General features: G+C 43.4%; 1 protein-coding gene across 1 annotated transcript in view; it reads right to left on the bottom strand.

The window, feature by feature from the left end:
• Positions 1-23,503, bottom strand: part of KAT6B (lysine acetyltransferase 6B) — a 198,569-nt gene that overhangs the window by 171,888 nt on the left and 3,178 nt on the right. The window contains 1 exon segment of the mRNA XM_043518117.1: positions 19,762-20,650. Within this exon segment, the coding sequence (XP_043374052.1) occupies positions 19,762-20,382 (621 nt within the window). The 5' untranslated portion in view covers positions 20,383-20,650.

Raw genomic sequence — 23,503 nt, 5'->3', positions numbered from 1 at the left:
CTAGTGAGGAAAATAGACAGGAGCATAAACTCTGTCACATGAAGTGTAAAAATACAATCAGGAAGGCCAAAAAAGGATCTGAAGAACAGCAAGCCAAAGACTCAAAAAGTAATAGCAAAAATTGTTTTTAAATCCATCAGAAACAGGAAGCCTGCTAAACAACCAGTGGGGCCACTGGACGATCAAGATGCCAAAGAAGTACTCAAGGACAGTAAGGCCATTGCAGAGAAACCACATGAACTCTTCGCATCGGTCTTCATGATTGAGAATGTGAGGGAGATTCCCAAACCTGAGTCATTCTTTTTAGGTGACAAATCTGAGGAACTGTCCCAAATTGAGGTGTCAGGAGAATTTGGAACAAATTTATTATACAAACAGTAATAAGTCACCAGGACCAGATGGTTTTCACTCAAGAGTTTTGAAGGAACTCAAATGTGAAATTGCAGAACTAACTGTAATCTGTAATCTATCATTTTAATCAGCTTTTGTGCCAAATGACTGGAGGATAGCTAATGTGATGCCAATTTTTTTTTAAAAGGGCTCCAGAGGTGATCCCAACAATTACAAACTGGTGAGCCTGACTTCAGTATCGGGCAAACTGATTGAAACTAGTAAAGAACAAATATTGTCAGACCATATAGATTAATATAATTTGTTGGGGGAAGAGTCCACATGTTTTTTGTAAAGAGAAATCATGCCTCACCAATCTACTTGAATTCTTTGTGGGGGTCAACAAGCAGGTGGACAAGGGGGATCCAGGGGATGTAGTGTACTTAGATTTTCAGAAAGCCTTTGACAAGGTCCCTCACTAAAGGCTCTTAAGCAAAGTAAGCAGTCATGGGATAAGATGGAAGATCCTCTCATGGACTGTAACTGGTTAAAAGATAGGAAACAAACAGTAGGAATAAATAGTCAGTTTTCAGAATGGGGAGAGATAGATAGTGGTGTCCCCCAGGGGTCTGTACTGGGACCAGTTCTCCTCAATATATTCATAAAATGATCTGGAAAAAAAGGAGTTAACGGTGAGGTGGCAAAATTTGCAGATGATACAAAACTACTGAAAAGAGTTTAGTCCCAAGCAGACTGTGAAGAGCTACAAAGGGATCTCACAAACCTGGGTGACTGGGCAACAAAATGACAGATGAAATTCAATGTTGATAAATCCGAAGTAATGCACATTGGAAAATGTAATCCCAACTGTACGTATAAAATGATGGGATCTAAATTAGCTATTACCACTCAAGAAAGATATTGGAGTCATTGTGGATAGTTCTCTGAAAACATCCACTCTACGTGCAGCGGCGGTCAAAAAAGCGAACAGAAGGTTGGGAATCATTCAGAAAGGGATAGATAATAAGATAGAAAATATTATATTGCCTCTATATAAATCCATGGTATGCCCACATCTTGAATACTGCATGCAGATGTGGTTGCCCTATATAAAAAAAAAAATATACTGGAATTGGAAAAGGTTCAGAAAAGGGCAACAAAAATTATTAGAGTTATGGAATGGCTTCCATATGAGGTGAGATTAATAAAACTGGGACTTTTCATCTTGGAAAAGAGATGACCAAGGAGAAGTATGATAGAGGTCTATAAAATCATGACCAATGTAGAGAAAGTAAATAAGAGTGACAGCAGCCTGGGAGTAAGATTAGAGGTGCAGCAAAATAGAGGCTGAACCCAGCCCCAACCACTAGGCAATGCCACTTGCGAACACCATCCATCAGGGAGAAAAAAGAAAAATCTACACATTATTGCTTTTTAGTTCAGCTGACCTCTTAATATTGGGATCAGACAACTCTGCTTTCTGGAAGTCAGCTTAAGAACCGATTGTGCCGCGGATCGGTGGGAGTGCGTTAAAACACAAATACCTGTTTACAGTGTGTATTTGGGTGTCAGGTAGCCAATGGATAGAAGAAGAAAAAAAGCACAGAGAGAAATGGCTTTCCATCCAATTTACCTCTACAAACTTGGAATTTAACTGGGGTTTTCCTAAAAAAACAGCTGCCAAGATATTTTCAAATTAGGCAGAGTTCCTCAAACGTTTCCTCAGATGGGTTATTTTACCTAATAAACTAATACTATTAACAATAATTCCTTAGGATCATACATGCCAGGATCTCAGCATGCTTTTTAAACCATTAAAGATACATAATGCTCCTGTGAGGTGGGCAACAACTGTCCCTTCCAAAGAGAGTGGAAGAGGTATGCAGAAATTAAAATAACTTCCCCATTAATACTGATACACAGCCAATGATACAATCCATATTTCTAGACTCCTAATCCTTAAAAAAAAGTTTCCAACAGATTTCCTGCTGAATGACTAACTGAAGATGACTTTCCTCAGTAGCTATACTATTAAGATAGAATATCTTTAATGGTTAAAAATCACCAATAGAAATGAAGCTACAAATAAAATGCAAAATCACGAGTGTTAGATAAGCAGAAGCCATCTACTTGCTCTGCTGGCGGGGGGGGGGAGGTCGTGTCTTAGTGCCCTTTTAGAAAGAAGATTTAAGTTACCATGAGGAGTTAAAAATACAGCTAGCAGGATTTCCCCCCCCCTTAAGATGTGCAGCATATCGAAATGTCAAGTGCCTTGATACAAGGCATTTTTTGCTGCATATCACAGAACTGATGGGAACCTAAATTTAAAATGGCCACAGAAAAGCAAATCACTGGTTTTTAAGATCACACTGTATCAGCTCTAATGCTGTGCAGCAGAGCTAAATACAATGCACATATGCAAGCGCTGTAGCAGATTCTTGAAAGATATACAGCAATGAATCAGATTAGAATCTGTCCCAATAACTTGTTTTCTTCAGTTAGCATTTCTCACATCATTTCTCCTATAAAAAATGGTAGATGTTCAGAAAATGTCTATGATTTGCACCTGATCATTTTCCAAAACTGCCTGAAGGCTTGCATTCATAAGACAGGAAGATTTATTGCCAACCAATATGCCATGCTAAATTGGAAATTTTTATTACACAATTTTCCAGTATCAGAAAAAAAAAATTTCTAAGTGTGTGTGAATGGTTTCTTGGAATAGAAGTTATTGGCAGTGGTGCTAAATTTCAGCTGCTAGTGAAAAAATTCGGATAAGTTAGAAAGTTTATAACAGGTCAAAGCTAATCACATCAGAAGAGTCTATTCCTTGATATCAGCTCTAAAAAGTATGTTTATAGACAGACTGATGAATGCTTGTCCTTCACAGACCATTTTTTCCCCCCAAGCATCCCTGTTAATTGGCTCCTGCAGTAGGTCTACTGGTGCACACAAGATGAAAGCAAGAGGAACAAAGTAAGGAATCAAAGCAGAACATCTTTTCTCCTATAATTTGAGAATCTGGCTGTCTATAAAAAGTGGATCTTCCTTAACTAGTCATTGTTAGGTTAGCCAAGCAAAGAATACAATTGTTACATTAAAATGCTTTTATAAAACTAAATTGTTTTTGACAAAAAAGTATTACTATTTTGACTATTTAAAAAGAGGCATTACAAAAAAGACAAGGATTAAGTTGAACTGTATTTTTATATAGCTATTTTTATGGAGCTTGCTTTAATTATCTTCGTATTTTAACACTTCAATGAATTAAGTTTCAGAACATGCTTGTGAATTAGGTGTTATCCACATTTTTACAGAGGAAGAAACACAAAGGGGGGTATGACTAAGGTCACTATTCAACAATAAGCTCAAGATGAGAGGATGGCAAGCTCACAGGGAGTCCAATGGACTTCATGCAGGTGGATGGCTATTGGAGCCAGGTGCTGGATCAGGGCCTACGGATAACTTCGAAGTCACACAGAAAATCTTGTGGCAAACCCAATAAGAAAATCTAGATTAGGGGTCTCAAACACACGGCCCCCGCAGAGTTATTTCCTGCGGCCCTCCACAGGCGCCAACTCCACTGACAGGCAAGCCCCCCCGCCCCCAGCCTGGAGTGTGCTGCGTCCCTGCTCCTCCGCCTACCTCCCAGCGTTTTCCGCCACCAAATAGCTGTTTGGCAGTGCTTAGGACTTTCCAGGAGGGGCGAGGGGAGGAGTGGGGATGTGGTGCACTTGGGGAGAAGGCGGAGAAGAGGCAGGGCTGGGCGGGGATTTGGGGAAAGGGGTGGGAAGAGGCAGGGCCTCATGGAAGGGGAGGAGTGGGAGTGGGGTCAAGGGCAGAGGGAGGGCTTTAACTGAAGTAATTCTAAAAGTAAATGCGTGTTTTGTCATGAGTGAGGTGTATTACTGTGTGTGTTTATATTTTATTAAAACCCTTCTTTGCATTAGTTTTTAAAAAGTTAATACATTGACTTTTAATAGCATACTATATTACTCTTCATTTTTTTCATTTTTGACTATACTTTTTTATCATTGAATGAAAAGTATTCAGTGCTGCGGCCCTTGGGCCAACGTATTAGTCCTCATGTGAGCCTCGTGGTGATTTGAGTTTGAGATCCCTGACCTAGATCATCTGTCAGTCCTGTTTTTAAACTCCCACACAACACATACGATTCACATATCAGTATTTTTCTGTTTTATGTGTTGTGAATTGTTCAAGAGTTTTTGAAGCTGGGTTTCCTCGGCTTACAATTTTTCAGCTAATGTTTTGATTATATGAGGTAGTTGTACATAAAAATCCCTCAAAGTAATTCTACAACAGTACACAAAAAAGGCTACTGTACACACAAGGCTATCCTCTCCTATAAGAGGACTGGCCTAAATAAAAAGTGTATCCATTTGTTAACTCAAGGACTATGTCTAAGGCTCCGTGTTTGTTATGAAGGTCATGGATTTCGTGACTTTCCGTGACTTCTGCAGCAGCTGGTGTGCCTGGCCTGGGGGCCACCTGAGCAGCTCAGGCAGTCCCTGGGCCAGTCGCACCGGCTACTGCTGGGGAAGTCTTGCCTCCCACATCCCCCAGCAGCAGGAGCTTGGGTGTGGCGCTCAGGGCTGTGGACTGGGGTGTGGGGCGGTGCTTACCTAGGGCGGGCTCCCCGGAAAGGCTACAGGAACTCCCCTCCCTCAGCTCCTACCTCCACATGCTGCCTTTGCCAGCAGGCACCCACACCCGCAGCTCTCATTGGCCACGGTTTCCAGTCAATGGGAGCTACAGAACTAGGGCTTGGGGTGAAGCGGAGGCAGCACATGGAACTCAGGAGACGGGTAGGGAGCTTGCTCCAGCCCCGCCAACCCTCCCCACAGCACCCGCGGTGCCCCTGGGCTGTCCCCCCGAGTTGCCTCCCCGTCTCCCAAGTTTTAGTTAGAGGTATATAATAAAAGTTATGGACAAGTCATGGGTCATGAATTTTTGTTTACTGCCCATGACTTTTACTAAAAATACCCGTGACTAAAACTATGCCTAATCACCAGAATGAAATACACTAATGCCACCAAAAGCCTTGGTTTTGCACTGACCAAACCACACTCCCCATTAATGCTGCCTCCCACCACACAGACACCACATTTAAAAAAAAATCAATTAATGCCAGGCCACCCCATAATAAGATATTGTTGGGGGACAAGAAATTAATAGATGGCAGTAAGTGCTGCCAACTCCATTACATTTATGCTGGCCCTTCCCACAGAGGGCTCTGCTGCATGGCAGGAGTGCCACTCCCCCCAGCACACCCTAAAATGGAGCACTTTGTGGGGTAATGAAGTTTCCCCTCTCCTGGACCAGATCCCAGCCCACCCAAACAACAAGGAACAATTAGACTCCACCAAGCAGATGGACTGCTGGAGTTGGCCCCATGCCTCCCACCTCAGAGGGAAATAAGTGTGGTGGGGGCCCTGGCCCCGGCCCCAGACCCAAGAATATCCTGCTGGGATGGCAAGAAGCCTCAACCCCAAAAATACGCCTTTTGGTGGGTGCCAGGCTACAACAGCAGAGACCTTACACATACACGGGACTCTCTTCTGCGGCGACTGAGTCCAGCATAACCTCCCTCTGCAGAGGATACAGCTCCTACAGCACTCAAACAAGAACAGCTGAACTCTTCCCCTCCACCCATGCTAACAGTCTCTCTGGAGCCTATGACATCTGTTTACGCCATTCACAACTGGAAGGTTGCCTTTGCAACTATGAGGACCATAAACTTACAGCTAGAAGCTTAGATTCTGCAGAAGCTGACAGCACTCATCCATGGAAGAGTCTTACCCAGGGAGAGTTATTGATTTTTCTAACCGTGGTTGTACAGAGTCACTGACTCAAACACAAAACACCTGTCAGTTTGCTTGGTTTTTTTTGTCATCAGTAGGAAGGTCATCATAAACATATTGAAATCGAGTCATAAAACCAATACAAGGCTTAGATTGGGCTAGTGTGGCCCGGCTGCACCTTTCTCAAACTATCTTGTCCTCAAGAATTTTTTTTTTAAGTGTACCTCTAGTTCTTCAGAGTTGAAAAAGGTGTATAACCAATGAAGAGATGTCCAAGTCCACTGAAAGCCTACAACAGTAGCAGCCAAAAACTTAAGGAGCCCAGCAAAGGTCAGAGAGCACTCCAGATTTGTATATCTGAACATTCTACTGTGATCAGTCTCTCATTCCAGAAATTCATGTGGGCAGAGCTTATTTTGCAAGTGGAGAATTGTTTCTACCCTCCCTCCCCCCAAACACTGCCTACCATTAATTTTCACACTGAAAATGCTCATCTATACTGAAAAAGGTAAGTCCAGGACCTCAACGTTTTCACTGGAACACCACAAAGCAAGCACAGGTTTCAGAGTAGCAGCCGTGTTAGTCTGTATTCGCAAAAAGAAAAGGAGTACTTGTGGCACCTTAGAGACTAACAAATTTATTAGAGCATAAGCTTTCGTGAGCTACAGCTCACTTCATCGGATGCATTACAAAGCAAGCAAATAGCCCCAGGTATAACTGCAGTTAACATTACCTTCCAATATATTGAACTTCCACAAGAGAGTTGAAATGCTTTCACTGGGCTCTACACCTCATCAACATTTGCAGTCTGAAGTCAATGGGACTTGTGCTCCTAAGTCACTTAGTCACCTCTGAAAAATCCAACCATTAGGTGCCAAAATATAGGTTTCAGAGACTAGCTTTAGGTTTTTACTTTTCAAAAAATTTGGCTGATATGTATTAAAAAAAAGTTACTATAACTTCAATGTTTTCAAAATCCAAATAACTTTTCCTTGTTAACACTGAAGCAATAGTTTTGAAGTGATAGAGGCTTTGCATCTAAGAAAAGGTTTTAATAAAAAATGCAATTTTAGCTCTTGATGCTGCATACACATATACACATGGGTTTTCCTATTGAAGGAAATGGGACTATTCATGTGAGTAAGGTTATATAACTGCTTTAAGACTCGGATCCTGCAATATTTATTTTTTAATTTTTACTAAGCTACTCTAGGCAAAAAAAATTAAGAAAAAGAGTAAGACACCCCACCGGTAGTGACATTAAAAAAATCCCACAGCATTTAAAATTTACTGTTATAAATTTTAATCTACATTGCAGTATGTCAGGAGCCTGGTATTATACCCTGGTCCGTCAGTTCCCTAGATGGTGTCCCTAGCTGCCACACCACAATGGCATTCCGACATTGTTCCCATCAGAGAGCCTTAGAGCTTAAGGCCTGCAGCATCACAGTAGCCACTCCCCAGGTCTCTGACTGGCTGAGCAGTCAGCATTCTCCTTGGATACCGAATGCAGAAAACAACAGGAAGAAGCAGCTGTCTGAACAACAGGCCACTGCCTGCTGATCGCTGCCTAGACCACCTTGCCTTTTTACCTTTGCATAACTATACCTTGCCACCCTTGTGCTTTGCCTGACCCTGCCCGGACCACCCTCACCTCCCTAATTCACTGACTCGGTCCCATAAAATGGCTCTACTGGTTACTGACCCCTGTGAGAACTCCCACCTGGCCCCAGACTGACTCTGATACTGACTCACCTCCTGACTAACAGGCCATCCGTGCACACTTGAGTTCAGCTCTAGACTGCCCCTAATCCACTCCAGCCACCAGGCATTACAGCAATAGTACAGGTTCTCAAATTAGTTTACAAAATCTCAACCCGATTAAAATAAAATTGGTAATCATACTGATTCCTTCTGGCTACCAGCAGTTTACAGGTAAAGTTTTTTTTGCACCCTAACTGGTTACTGCCCTGGAAATACCCTGGCATCCTGTAAATGTGCTCTAACTCAAAGCATCACCAATCTCAAAATTCTGCAACTGAAATCTTGTACATTCTTCTTACAATGCACAAGGCAGAATAGAATCCATCTCACTCACCCACAGTTATGCTAGTACTCATTTTTGCATTCCTTACACAGCACCAGCATATTATTCATGCTAAAGAGTCCCAGCGCCAAAGAGCTCAAAATTGGCATTGCAGTTAAGTTGCCAAGAAAAGGTTTTCTAAACCACTTGACTTCCAAACTCTCCTCTCTCAGGAAGAGATTCTCTACTGCAATTTTGAGATATCAAATTAGGAAACTTTGGTTGCTGAGCAGTTGATTTATACTCAAAGGATCTTAAACATAAAGGGAGGAAGTCGGTTAAGAAAAAAAAAAAGGCAGAAAACAGTTTCTAGTTTTTCCACCACGTTGTACAACTGTATTCATGTAATATCAAGGAACAATGGGATGTACAGACAGTTGGAGTCTCATAAGCATCAACAAATCCCAAATGTACTACGATGAGCAAACATTAGCCAAACAGGGGAGTTGAAAAGAACTATTTAATAAATTTAAGGCTGCTCGCGGGGGGGATGACCAGCTTTGTGAAACTAGACAAGAGACTAAAAAGAGAAACTTCATTTTGGTTACTAAGGTAGAACCTGTTGCTTTTAACATATAGAAATAATCTAGACAGAATGAACATTTGTAAACTAGTTACATTTGCTAATGAAACAAAATTTATGCTGTCAGAGAGCAAAAACAGGGAAATCCCTAAAACTTTTCAATTTGTAGGGCAACTGGGATGATGCGTGGTGCCCTACATAAAATCAGAGTTTACAGAAAGGCTGAAGAGAAGTGAATATGAACAAAAAACTATTATCCAAGTTTAACTCACTGCTGTCAGTGGCAATACAAACTTCCTTTAAAACAGGAGCACATTATGACTTTTCTTTTTGAAGCAGCATATTTTCAGAAGATTAAGTAAAAGGACTTCCTTATAAATTGAAGCGTCAGTGTCTGATATTCTATAGTTTCCTCCAGTCAACAAAGAGGACAATCCATCTGTGGTTGGTGGGTATGATGCAGGAGAACAAAAACTTGGCTTTCCAGGATGCAATTTCTGCTTAGCAACAGCATGTCCTTATAGGAGAAGAGTTCTTGAAGCTCTAGAACCAGATTGCAATGACAAGGGTAGGGGAAAAGACACTGGCTAGATTCTAGTGGTATGAGAACTAGGGTCTTCAGCATCAGCAAGGAGAAGAGAGGAGTAGCAGCTCTGGGGGGGGAAAAAAAAACCACACCTTCCTACCCCACATCCAAATGCTAAACTGGCTAAGAAAGTGAAGTCCAAAGAGACAGTATTACAGATGAAGCATCAGCTCAACAGAGCTCATGCGTGAAGACTTTTCTCTTATACACTGCTCTGGCAGAGTCCCTCACTGGTCCAGATTGCACGTTGGTATGTCACACCAGGATGATAGCATATATGGAGAAGATTTCTTTCCTTCACATGAGCCCTCAAAAAAAGATGAAGGAAGGAGGATTTGTAAGAGGTATTAAAGCTAAGTCTTCAAAGCTCAGGCAACCAGAGAATGCCAGAACACCTTCTTCAGACTTTTGTGATTCAGACAAGAGTTAAGAAGGGAGATCCCTTATCATGTATATAAAAATAAAACCATCTTGGAGGAGAAAACCGTGGGAGGTGTAGAGGAATACATTCTTTTTTTGGAAGATTAAACTAGGCTGCCAACTCCCTAATGCATCAGGCCAAAGTGATGGCCACCAAAACCCATAAGCGCCGGCATCCTCTGGGCCCAGGTAGTGCTCACCCCCCTTCTCTGCCCCCCCACCCCTTCCCCCAAGATCTCACCACAACTCTTCCCACCCAGTTCAGCCCCCTCCTCCAAGCGTGCCCCATTCCCACTCCTTCCCTCTCCCCCAGAGCCTCCTGCACGCCACAAAACAACCGATTGCAGCAGGAGGTGCTGGGAGGGGGAGGGAAGATCCTGATCGGCAGGGCAGCTGGCTGGGAGGCACTGGGGGGGAAGGAGGTGGGAGTTGGCTGCTAGTGAGTGCTAAGCAGGGCTGGAGCACCCACTGAGTTGGCGCCTATGCCAAATCCACCACCGCTTTCCATGAAAAGAGATTAAGATCCAATTCAGTATCTAGAAAAGGATTAGAAAAAAAGAACTGCTGGAACCAGATTAGAGGATTCATGGAGGGATACAAGGATTTTAGTGGGTTTCGGTAGAATGCCACCTCCTGGTCACAAGATTTCTCGAGAAGCCATTTACTGAACCCCTCAGAATTCTTGGCATGAAGGCCTTGAGGTAACTAGCAGTCCTCCTCTTGAGCCCATACTGATAGAGATCAAGGGAAAAAAAAAAAGTTTCTCTGTCCTTTCCCTACGGACCTGAACCAGATCAAGCAATATGTGAAAGACAGACTTCTTGTGGCAGTAGAGGAGGAATTTGTATAATCTTTGAAACTCTCTGGGATTTTAATGACTAGTCAAGAGTCAGGCCCTGAGCATGCAGAATGTAGAGACAAGGGTTCAGCACCAGACCTGGATTCAGGAGGCTGCCTATTATCTCCCCCCAGCTCCAACCACCTCTCCCCAATCAAGTGGAGCAGGTCCAGGAAGTAGAGTCACTCTGCCTACCAGCACCAAGAAGCACCCTCCTCTTTTCATAAAATCATAGACTCGTAGGACTGGAATGGACACTGAGAGGCCATCTAATCCAGTCCCCTGCAATCATGGCAGGACTAAGTATTATCTAGACCATCCCTAACAGGGGTTTGGATAACCTGCTCTTAAAAATCTCCAATGATGGAGATTCCACAAACCCCACTAGGCTATTTATTCCTGTGCTTAATCAGTGATATTAGGAAAAACTTCCTAACTATCCCACCTAAACCTCCCTTGCTTCAATTTAAGCCCATTGCTTCTTGTCCTATCCTCAGAGGTTAAGAACAATTTTTTCCTCCCTCCTTCCTATAACACCCTTCAAGTACTTGAAAACTATCATGTTCCTCTCAGTCTTCTCTTCTCCAGACTAACCAAACAATTTTTTTTTTTCAATCTTCTCTCATAGGACTTGTTTTCTAGACTTTTAATCATTTTTGTTGCTGTCCTCTGGACTTTCTCCAATTTGTCCACATCTTTCTTGAAATGTGGCACCCAGAACTGGACACACTACTCCCGCTGAGGCCTAACCAGTGTGGAGTACAGTGGAAAAATTATTTCTCATGTCTCGTGGTTCTTTAAGATTTTCTGAAGGAGCAAAATGGTTTGAAAGGAAGGCCTAAGATCGCTTGTTTAACCAGCTGATCATGAATACATTCCAGGCCAGAGCTCCCTAGGTTTGATATCTGTTGCAGCGACTGGGGAACCCGATAGTTCTGGGGGAAGACTGCAAATAGGTTACATTATAGTGACCTAGTCTACTGATACTCATTGGAAAACGTCCCTGTAGAGTTTACATTTGCCTGGATGGATGAGCTAATGTCCATAACTATTAAATTGGCTGGACACATGAAGAGCCTTCAGAGACCCAGATTTCTCCTCTACTTAATGCAAAAGCAGGACAGACTTACTCATGAGGCACCAGTTCTTGGTTCACGTAGGCTATCATTGGTGAATTCTCCAACCTGATCATGATTTACTGGACTGGATGGTATTTCAGAGAAACCAGAGCAAGCCTGACAGCCCTAACTTCTAGTACACTGCCTCTCCCTGGGAGAACTAAACTTTCTGAACATACCCCAAAGGGGAAATGAACATCATATCCACTGGCATTTATGTGGAGAGGAGGAAATCCTTCAATGAGGACTGGACTCAGAGAAATTGACCCATTCATTCAGGTCAGGGAGGACTTCCCTGACAGGAGGGCCTCCAGTTTGAATTCCAGGAGATCCCCAGTAGGTGAAAGACTAAAAACATACCAGCTGTTGCAGGCTGGCCACCAGGGTCACCTGTAAGGATGCTGCTCCTGATGGATACCTCTGTAAGATTAAAAGCTGGAGTTGTTTTCAGGCCTTGAGGAGAGAGCTCTTTATCTACTAGACTCCAAAATGGGGTGAGGGAGCTTTTCGCCTGGTTCACAACAAGCCCAGAGTTTCAAATGTGAGGAGGTATCCATCTGGATGCTGCTTATTTAGCGCCTTTGGACACAAACCCCTGAAAGAGGCCATACATAAAGGCATTAAATAGACAAAAAGAAAAGGAGTACTTGTGGCACCTTAGAGACTAACAAATTTGTTAGTCTCTAAGGTGCCACAAGTACTCCTTTTCTTTTTGCGAATACAGACTAACACGGCTGCTACTCTAAAATCGGTCATTAAATAGACAGTTTGTCTGAGAGCAGCAGCTAATTACCATCACCATTTTGTTGGACACTCCAGGGGTCAGACTCCATCCTTAACTGTTGTATTTAATAATTGGATCAGTAACAACAGGACTAGGCTCAGCCTCATTCCCCAGATCATTCATAGACATGAAAGTACCTTGAGAAGACCCACAGGCCTGTTTGGTCCAAGGAATTGGCAAGATGGCTCCTAGGGGAGGGTTTTGGCCACAGCGGGTCTGGTTTGACAAAGGGCAGAAGGCAAGGGTAAGAAACTCCATTAAGTAGTTTGCAAGAGCTACTTCGAAGACTCAGGAGATTCTAGAACAGGGGTGGCCAACCTGAGCATGAGAAGGAGCCAGAATTTACCAATGTACATTGCCAAAGAGCCACCGTAATACATCAGCAGCCCCCGCATCAGCTCCCCCAGCGCCTCCCACCCACTGGCAGCCCTGCCAATCAGCACCCCCCCCGGCACCTCCTGATCAGCTGTTTCGTGGTGTGCAGGAGGCTCTAGGGGGAGGGGGAGGAGCGAGGGCATAGCAGGCTCAAGGGAGGGGAAAAGAAAGGGTGGAGTGGGGGCAGGACCTGTGGCAGAGCCAGGGGTTGAGCAGTGAGCACCCCCCGGGCACATTGGAAAGTTGGCATCTGTAACTCCAGGAGTCGGTGCCTATACAAGGAGCCACATACTAAACTTCTAAAGAGCTGCATGTGGAACCAGAGCCACAGGTTGGCCACCCCTGTTCTAGAACAACCATGCAGGCAACAAGAAATCCTTCCTCTTGGCACCTCTGACTCAGGAGGATCAGAGGGAAAGAAATAAAGCCGATTACACCCTCTTTAAATTAAGGCTCAGGCTTGAAGTTGGTTCCTAGAACTTGTTAGTGTTAAACTTGTGCCCGACTACAAACCAGCACAGAGAGAGAGAAAAATAGGCTTATTGCTCTGGAAGGAGGAAGATGGAGAGGTGACTATTTGCTCTGGTTTTTAAAACTGCTGGAGTAAAGAGATTTTTGCGTCTGAAAAACCTTTATAAACAAACGTTTGGGTCAGCCCTGAATATTTTTGGGCCACTGAAGGAAGAGAATATATTCTCTCCTCAGAAATGCACCCAGATGGGGTTGGAACCAAGGAAGCTAGGATGTTGTCTGATAGTTGATTGGAGTCCTGGAATATGTGGCTGAGATTCTTCACTAGCAGAAGACATATGGAGAGTTGCCTACAAACTAAGTCTACGAGTGGAGCAGGTGATCCTGGATAATTTAATGTCAGCTATGGTAGGTCACTGTAGGCAGACAGACATCAATGGGTGTGGAACGCTGCCGTAATTATGGAACAAGTACAGTGGGCAGAAGCAGGAGAGACAGCTTCCTTTCTGCCTGGCTTTCTGTTTCTGCTCTCCAGTATATCTGGAGGCCAGATGGGTAAGGTGGAGCAATTAGCAAAACCTTTAGCCAACAGGCTCCAGCTGCCTTTCCACAGGGAAGGAGCAGAGAGGGGAAGAGCCTGGAAGAGGGGGCTGGGTGCCAGAATCTTCTCTATACATTGGCTCCCTGCCTCACAGACAGAAGGAGGAACACCCAGTGTCTGCACTGGCAGAAGCAGCATCCCAGACAATTGAAATTCAACCCATGCCAAGTTATAATTTGAAAAGCAAGTAAGGTCTTCATAGGCCAGTAAAAACATTAAATAGGAGTTCAAAGTATGAAAAATTAATAAAACAGCTTGTTTTTGCAATAAGATCAATTTGTAGGGACAAAATGGAAGTGAAAAGCGCCATACAAAGAATGACTTGGCATAAAAATCTAATGCAGAGAACTATTACTCAACGGTGGGTTTTTGTTTTTTTAAAAGGCATTCAAGAGGCCTAAGAAAATATTAAAAATGAATACACATCAAATGCAATATACATCTCTGATTCATCCAGAACATAGAAAAGCCCAATAGCTATGCCTGTGCTATAGACACCCACTATCTATCACAAACCACTGCACATCCATGTCTACCCAGAGTAAGCTCTTGCAAATGACCCACATGCCTTGTTTTAAAACAGCCCCTCTTTATTAGTATGTGGGGGGGAGGGGGGAGAGAAGGTAAGTGTAAGCCACCACACTAGTCCCAAAATAGTTATCAGATGCATCCGATGAAGTGAGCTGTAGCTCACGAAAGCTTATGCTCAAATAAATTTGTTAGTCTCTAAGGTGCCACAAGTACTCCGTTTCTTTTTTGCGAACACAGACTAACACGGCTGCTGCTCTGAAAGCTCTTTAGACACAATTCATATAGCTCTAATCACGCTTTCTGCCATCCAGCCCAGAAAGCTTATTGTTCACAACCTAGGGGACATTACTAATGGAATATGTTTTGCCTATGTGCCAGGTGCATCCATCTCCTCATGCAGATGGAGAGAAGCAAAAGGATATGAAAAATAAGTGGCTCCATTGCACACTTCTCTTCCCATACTGCTAGGAGCCCTTGGAAGCCCCTCCATGTAAGTAGTACAGTCAGAAGAACATAAGAGCTGCCATGCCAGGTCAGACCACAGTCCATTTTGCCCAGGATCTGGTCAGTGGCCATACCACAGCTTCAGTGGGAGTGTACAGAACAGAGCAATTATGGAGCAATCCAGCCCTGTCTTCCAGAGGTTTAGGATCACCCCAAGCATGCGGCTAGTCCCTCATGATCTTAGTTAATAGTCATGTATAGACCTATCCTCCATGAATTTACCCAATTCTTTTGGGAAGCCAGTTATACTTTGGCCATCACAATATCCTACAGCAATGAGTTCCACAGGCTAGCGGTGCATTTTGTAAGTACTTCCTCTTGTTTGTATTAAATCTGCTGCCTCTTTATTTCATTTGGCAATGGCAGGTTTTTGTATTGTGTGAAAGGATTAATAATCACTTTTTATACATTTTCTCCACACCATTCATGATTTTATAGAGCTCTATCATATTTCCCTTTAGTCAGTTCTTTTCTAAGCTTATCAGCCTAAATCTTTTTAGTCTGTCTTCATATGGAAGCTGTTCCATACCCTTGACCATCTTTTTCCACTACTCTGAAACTCTACAGGAAGTGGAGCTGACATTTAAACACATGCTCTCCTCTGGACTCATGCACATTTTCTATGGAAAATACCCATGATAGTTAAAACTTGCAGAAACAGCATTAACTCTACTCTGTGACATCTGTTCCCACTGGAGCAGGGAGGTAATGCACAGCTGTGGTGGAGTACCAATGGACTATACGACTCCCAACATAACCCTGATGCCCAAAGAAAATGGATCCAGACAGCTTCATGGAAAAGGCTAACCCAGGATCCACATAGCAGTGCTCTAACATCTCTCTGGACCCTTGGGATCCGCATGCAGCACATCTCATCTGTGAGTTCACACCCCACCTCTCCACCACCAACATTTAAAGGGAGTTTGCAACTTCTGTTTTGCAAGGCAAACTTCAGAGTTCTCACCGCATTATTGTTTATTACAGCAGCACCTAGAAGCCCCAACTGAGATCAGGCCCCCACTCTGGCGAACACAATATAAACATAATGAGACAGTACCTCACAATGGGTTCCCTTCAAGCCCCCCCCCCAGCGGGGAATATCACGGTCTGCATTTGTTCCCACCAGTCTGAAAGCTCAGTTTGCTTCAACCAACCTTTTGAATAGATCAGTGATGAGCTGTCAAAATCATAACAGGTTCCCTCCTCACCCCACGAGGGGGTCGTTGCCCACCCCAGCCCCCCCGGGACCCCTGCCCCATCCACCCCCCCGCATTCCTTGATGCCCCCCCAGGACCCCTGCCCCATCCACCCCCCCGCCCCGTCCCCAGAACCAGGCAGGAGGGTCTCATGGGCCACCGTAGTGGGTGCCCACCCCACCCCTAAGAGCCAGAAGCACCTGCCGGGGGGCAAGGTGGGGAGTCCCGGTGGTGCTTACCTGGGACAGCTCCCAGGAAGCATCCGGCAAGTCCCTCTGGCTCCTAGGGGCAGGGAAGCGTAGCTGGGGGGGGGAGCATGGGGAGCAGCCGCTCCCCACACCAATCATATCAAAAGTGGTGTCTTAGGCGCCGACTCCCTGGGTGCTCCAGAGCTGGAGCACCCACGGGAAAAATTGGTGGGTGCAGAGCACCCACCGGCAGCTCCTTACCCCGCGCCTGGCCCCAGCTCACCTTCTCTCTGCCTCCTCCCCTGAACGTGCCCCCCCCAGCTTCCTGCAAATCAGCTGTTCAGAGGGAAGCCTGGGAGCACTGAGAAGCAGGCCGCAGCTCCCTGCTCAGGCCAAGGGTGGCGGAGGTGAGCTGGGGCGAGAAGTGGTCCCCTGCGTGCTCCTCCCGCCCCGGGTTACCTGCTGCGGTGCCCTCCTTGCGCCCCCCCCGCCCGAGCTCACCTCCGCCTCCCTGGGCCTGAGCAGGAAGCTGCAGCCTGCTTCTCAGCCTGCCCCGGCTTCCCGCGCGAACAGCTGATTCACGGGAAGCCGGGGGGGGGGGGGTGGAGAAGGAGAGCGGGGCGGCGTGTTCAGGGGAGGAGGCAGAGGCGGAGGCGAGCTGGGGGTGGGGCGGGGAGCTGCTCGCGGGTGCTCTGTACCCACCAAATTTTCCCCTTGGGTGCTCCAGGGCTGGAGTGCCCGTGGATTTGGCGCCTAAGGCACCACTTTTGGTGGGTTAAAATTTAGAAGCTGTTTTAGGACCGGTTGTCCCTCGCTGAACCACCAGTTCTAAAAGGGCTTCTAAATTTAACAACCGGTTCTAGAGAACCGGTGCAAACCGGCTCCAGCTCACCACTGGAACAGATATATAGATTTCCATGATGTACACTCACACAGCGTCTCAGTTATCCCACCCTGATGTGTTACTACTTGTATTAGTAAGTACAACTTGTATAAGCAAGGGTTTACAAGATCAGACTAAATGTTCATAAAACACCGAGTTCTTGAATTCAAAGATGCTATTCTAATCACCATTTCTACAGAAGGGGCAACATAAATGGTCATGACCAATCTTCTGACATACTTTAGTAAGGTGTATATACCACCAGATTTAGATCAAAGAGGGGTCTTTAAAATATACTAGCCCTGTCAAAGTCTACCTTTCAATGCGAAAGGCCAGGCGGCTTACATTTTGGTAAATCAAATTCAAGGGATAATCTTGGCACACACCTTGTATAACCATTCTGTGAACTATTCCTACTTTCAGTTAAAGAGTTGCACCACATTTTTCCCTTCAGTACTAACCTGTTCACTTATGGAAAGTAAATGCAGCAGCAAGATGAACAATATAAGATATTTATAAAAGAGAGTTATTTTAAAATAAGGTCATGAAACTGGTAGTTACACATAGGATATTGCCACATTAAACTATATTGTAAGAATTCACGTATAAACTATTAAGGGGCCACATCCTCAGCTGCTATGTCAGCCCAGCTCTGTTATTTGAGTGGAGCTATACAGGTTTCCAGGAGCTCCTGTAAAAACTTTGAGTAAAATCTAAGCAACATAAATTAGCAGTACATCTTTATACCCAAATTTACTTCATATAATGAAAGCTCAATTCTTGCAACAAACACTTGACATCAGAGAACTGATTTGTTTGACAAATGTTCAAAAATCAAATTTAGATCTATATCAGCGTTTCTTAGTAGTACAATAAAGGCTAACTTTTCCAGGACTGCGACCTATTTGAGCATTTGCTTGCCCTGAACGCGAGTCACTATCCCTATACTACCAGTGGAGAACACGGATCATGAAGATCTCACATATTAATCGGTTTTTGTTTGCTTCATATGATTCACTTCAGTGTAGAATACTGGAATTACAGCCAGAATTCCTAAAGGTATTGTAATGATGAAGTTCTCAGTGGTTTGCATAATTAAACCTGTACAGTGTATGAATATAGCAATCATCATATGGTAAGCAATACTCCTGAATTCCTATTCCAATTCTAGGACCTGATACGTCATGTACTTTTCATACGCATTTATTTCAGTGAGACTGCTCATGTAACTTTGCTTGAGCACCCCATATATTTATTTAATTAATTCTGCAGGCTCAGGCTTCTAGTCAGTGTCACTTTGCCATTAGCTCTATATCCAAATTGCTTCTATACAACAATATAGGACAAGACACTGGCTAGGCAGAGAGAAGAAAGGAAAGGAAAGAAATCAGTGTGAAAACTGCTAAAAGGAGGATTGATGGAGATGCAGTTTGTAGCCCCCATAATTGTCAATAGAAATGTGTATGTTATGCAAAGTCAGAATTGAGCACTACCAAAATGCATCTGAAGTTCAAAAGACACTCTGCAATTAATCCATTAAAAAGGCCTGTGAGATGAATAATTCAAGCAGAGTGGGATACCAGATGGCAGAGTAGAAAAATTCTAGTGAAGTTTCAAAAAGCACACCACAACCTCTAAGTAAGGAATGACCAAGGGTTCCCTTTAGGTATTTTTTATGCCATTAATTCTCTCTCATCTCATCCTTTAAAATCTTGGGATGAAAACACAGGGATAAGTTTTAGAAAGAAGTCAGAGCCATGAAACACCTCTGCTGGAAGTGTAAGGCCCACTGGTAACAAAGCAGATATATGATGGTCAAGAGGAATAAAATGGGCTGAGGACATTCTTCAGGACACAGAGCCACAAAAGATCCCATGGTAGAAGGAAGAGGAAGCAACACATTTATCTGCCATCTTTAGTTCAGTTCCTAGAATGCATGTATTATTAACTCCAGCTCACAATAACCACAGTTCTAAAGCTGAGAATAACTAAAATAAGTCTTTTTTTAAACAAGGACTTAAGACTACATTAGAATTGTATTAACAATAGATCTACTAATTAGTATTACTATAGTTGTGAAACAAGTTGTCTCCGATCCATGCATTATAGTACAAAACTATACACACGAAGTAGTGAACGGCTTGAATTCTACTGATTTTTATGCCAGGATTCTAGCAACATCATAACATTACTTTATCAAGCTGGTGGAAGAGGTGACAAAAAGAAATCATTTCATCTCCAGAAGTGCCCAAGTGCACAAACACTCCTTTTCCACATAGCTCCTCTTCCCCATCTTAAAAAACAAAACCAGGAACAACCCAAACACTTCACAACAGCATATACAGCAACACAGGCATCACCTTTCAGAATGTGTTTGTCAAAGATTCATGCACAAACAGTTAAATTAATCCAAGACAAATCCAATAAAACCAAAGGAAAACTGGAGCTGTCATTTATTTGGAATTTGTTTTCACATCTAGATTTGCCTTCATTTTCCACACTTACCTGGTCTTTTTCATGGGGTAGAAGGCTTACGGGTGGGAGAGAAGCTGGGAAAGCACTGGAATATTTTGGAGTTCCTTTACTGTCCAAAGTACCATAATTCACCCTATATTGAGGTCCATCCTTCAGTAACCTCCCATTATTTACAGCACGCTTGGCCCCCAGCCGTAATCTCTGCTGAAAGACAGGGTTGTTGAAAATACTTGCTAGGTCACTTTGATTTCTCAAATATTTCTCTATGTTTTTCAGAGAGGAGCCATTTGGTTCCTGAAGCCCTTCGATTGCTCTTCTCAATAGTTTATTCCAATCCACATTACGAAGCTCATTAGAGGCTCCTCTAGATCCCTTACCAGACTTAGGAAGAGTGCCAGGTTTAACAGATGAAAAACGCCCAGGATTATCTGGGTCCTTGTAGGATGCAAGGCCTTTGTTGGTAACTTTAAGAATAGAGCCATCTTGAACACTTAGTTCCAACTGTTCTGAAACAGTTCTCTTATCTAATCCATGTGAAGCGCACACAGCATGACAAATTCTTTCTTCAGATGGCCTTTGCTTTTGCTTTTTAACCTTTTGTATAGCCTCAAGAATCCACTCTGTATAAAGTGGGTTTGCAAGTTTTACCATGGTTGACCAATAATATCTTCCAGCCAAAAGTTACCCATAGAGGTTCCTCTTTATTCTTTTAACAAACCTTTCAAAAGTTATTCACAACTCTAAAACAATCAGAGGATTCCACATGCTGTGTAGCAGTTTCTCATAAATATCCATCCTTCAGGAATCAGAAGAGACAGAAACACGTGCTGACTGAAATTCCTTATTATTTTACCAACATGGAAGTCTAGAAAGACTGTTCCTGGTGATACGGATACATCCTTATCAAGGAAGGTAAAAGCTTTAGAGAGAGAAGAAAAAGAAAAAAAAGAAAAACAAACAGTTAGTGCTGAAATAAATACAAATTAGCAATAAAAAAAATTCTGGTGTCATTTTTTTAGATTGGAGATGCTCCAGTAATGAAGCCTCCATACGACTTTTAAAAACAGCACTTTATTTGCAAAATGTGTTTGAGAATTCCACACTTCCCTCCCTTTTTAGAACGTGATCCACAGAACGCATAAATTTCTACTCATACCCAGTGTAACTGTAATTTTTAAGAGTCCCAACTCCCCAACCAATTACTCACTGCTTAGTTCTTCAAAAGGATTCAATTTAGTGAAGTCTTTCCTGGTGGAACACTAGTGGTCAATAGACCTTCTTGAAGCCGACCAAAGTAAAAAGTAAACACCATGCATATGCACTATGGTCTTGTAATGAATGAAGAAAGGATTAGTTGCACCTGTTAGGGAATTCACTGACGAGTGCCCTTTGTCAAGCATTCCTTTCTTTTCAACAGGCTACAACAATTAAAAACTACCTGTTTTGTTTAATTAGTTTATATATAGTTTAATCACAACCACCACCAAAACATGAACACTATATGACTGATATAGTGCCCATAACAAGTATCAATATCACAGTAGTACAGGGATAACCCTACACCACTGAGCTACCATCACCTCTGGGGCTGAAAACAAGGGCCTACCTGTGCCAGCAATACCAGAGATTCTTAGGAAGGAGGAACTTTGCCAGTGGAGTGACAGGACGAGTCTGAGATAGGCATAATATAGTTACATTTACAATTCCTATTTTCAGTATGAAGGCACATAGAACACTTGACTTAAATGTACCTTTTAACTGTGGCATTTAACTGTGGCAGGCGTGGCTCCACAAATTAGGTGCCTGAATTCTGGAGAAGATGCACATGTAAGATGAAGTGGTGGCCTTCAGGAGGAATAGGAGATAGGTGGGAGGGGGCAGTGGGGTGAGAAGAGGGGGAGAGGGGAATTTGGGATATGCAGGGCTGAGGCTGCCAGGGAGAAACGGCCATCCTTCCCAGCCTCAGCTCTGTGGCGGGGGAGAGAACCCCCTCCTTCCCAGCCCCAGCTCGGGGGCTCCTAGGGCGGGGGGAAATGGGGAGACCCCCCTGCTTCCCAGCCCCAGCTTGGGGGCTGCTGCAGCGCAGGACAGAGAGACCCCCTCCTCTCCTCTCCAGCTTGGTGGCAGCCACAGCAGGCAAAACCCCCCTCCTTCCCAGCCCCAGCTTGGGGGCTGTCACGGCGGGAGAGAGGGCACATTCATTGCCTTAGAAAGGTAAGACTACTGATATTAAAATATGAGCTGTGTGCTTTTATTTGCAGAACAAAAAACTTTATTTTTTTTTAATATAGCACTTTTATCCAAAGCACTTTACAACAGCTAGCTAACGGTAAAAACAACATTTGGAAAGAACATTAAGTGGCCCGCCGAGACTCTCAGCAATTGTCAAGTGGTCCATGAAAAAGAAGTTTGAGAACCACAGCTCTAGACCTAATCAAGAGATCAGTAACTCAGATTTTAAGAATGGATCATCCTTTAGTTTTGGTTGGGGCTTAAGTAGTTTTGGGATTACAAACACAGAAATTCAACAGTCGGCCAGAATAAAAAGACATTCCGAATTAAAAAAAAAAAAAAATTACAGGATTTGGATGTCGCACTGATTCCTACACTGAAGCTTGTTGATCTAAACAGATTGGCTAGTGAAAAGATAGCCCCACCCATTCAAAGTTGAATTCAAGTCCACACTAGCACACAAGCCACATTACCTATTACTGTTTGAAAACAGTTCTGCACATTTGAGAACAGTTTTCAGACTGCTGTAGCTAGAAGTGTTTAAATATAAAATTGCAAAAAGAAAAGGAGTACCGGTGGCACCTTAGAGACTAACAAATTTATTAGAGCATAAGCTTTCGTGAGCTACAGCCGATGAAGTGAGCTGTAGCTCACGAAAGCTTATGCTCTAATAAATTTGTTAGTCTCTAAGGTGCCACCGGTACTCCTTTTCTTTTTGCGAATACAGACTAACACGGCTGCTACTCTGAAACCTGTGAATATAAAATTGATATTCCACTGTGGACAGGGTGATGTTTAAGATGGAATGCCTACTCACGGGACCCATGCTCTGGTTAACTACACGATGAAGATTCTAATACAGTTTCATTTTGGAACCAAGTAGTACATGGATGAGAATTGTGGGTGAACACCATTTCAGACATAGCTGCAATGCTCTAACAGGGAGAGAGCTTTAGGTAAAACAGCCCACGCTTTAATTTTTGAGCATTTCTGAACCCTGGAAACTAAAAAAAAAAAAAAGCGCACCCACAAGTAAATATACCTTAGAAGTCACACGAACACCATTTTATAGGTCTTGCCTGTATCCTGTAATAAAACCTTGAGGGAATTCCTTGCAGAGGCAAGATATTCCTATACAGCTACATTAATTAAAAAAAAAAAAAGCGCTATTGAGTTGTGTGGCTCTACCATGGATTTTCCATGGGGATAAAGGTCAGTGCCTTAATTAAGCCCTGAAAACCATAATTAATGAGTCATACAAATTTGCCACATTTTAAATTTACTCAAGTTTATACTATTAAATTAATGTCACATGAACTACCATATCATTTCCATTAAATTCCAAACCACACAGTGTAGGTTCTGTTCTAACCTCCAAGGATACTGATGAAGCATATCAATATAAATACTGTAACCTGTGGGTTACAGGAATTTTTATTAGCCAATGGCTGTGGCAGAGGTGTATGCAAGCAAGAGGCTACTGCTAATTTTGACACTACACTGCTGTGAAACTCTTGCAGCAAGCAGCAGTGTCACATTT

This window comes from Dermochelys coriacea, chromosome 7 (genome assembly GCF_009764565.3).
Source record: "Dermochelys coriacea isolate rDerCor1 chromosome 7, rDerCor1.pri.v4, whole genome shotgun sequence".
Lineage (NCBI taxonomy): Eukaryota > Metazoa > Chordata > Testudines > Dermochelyidae > Dermochelys > Dermochelys coriacea.
Note: the sequence above shows the minus strand (reverse complement) of the source record. Positions and strands in the feature narration are given on the sequence as shown.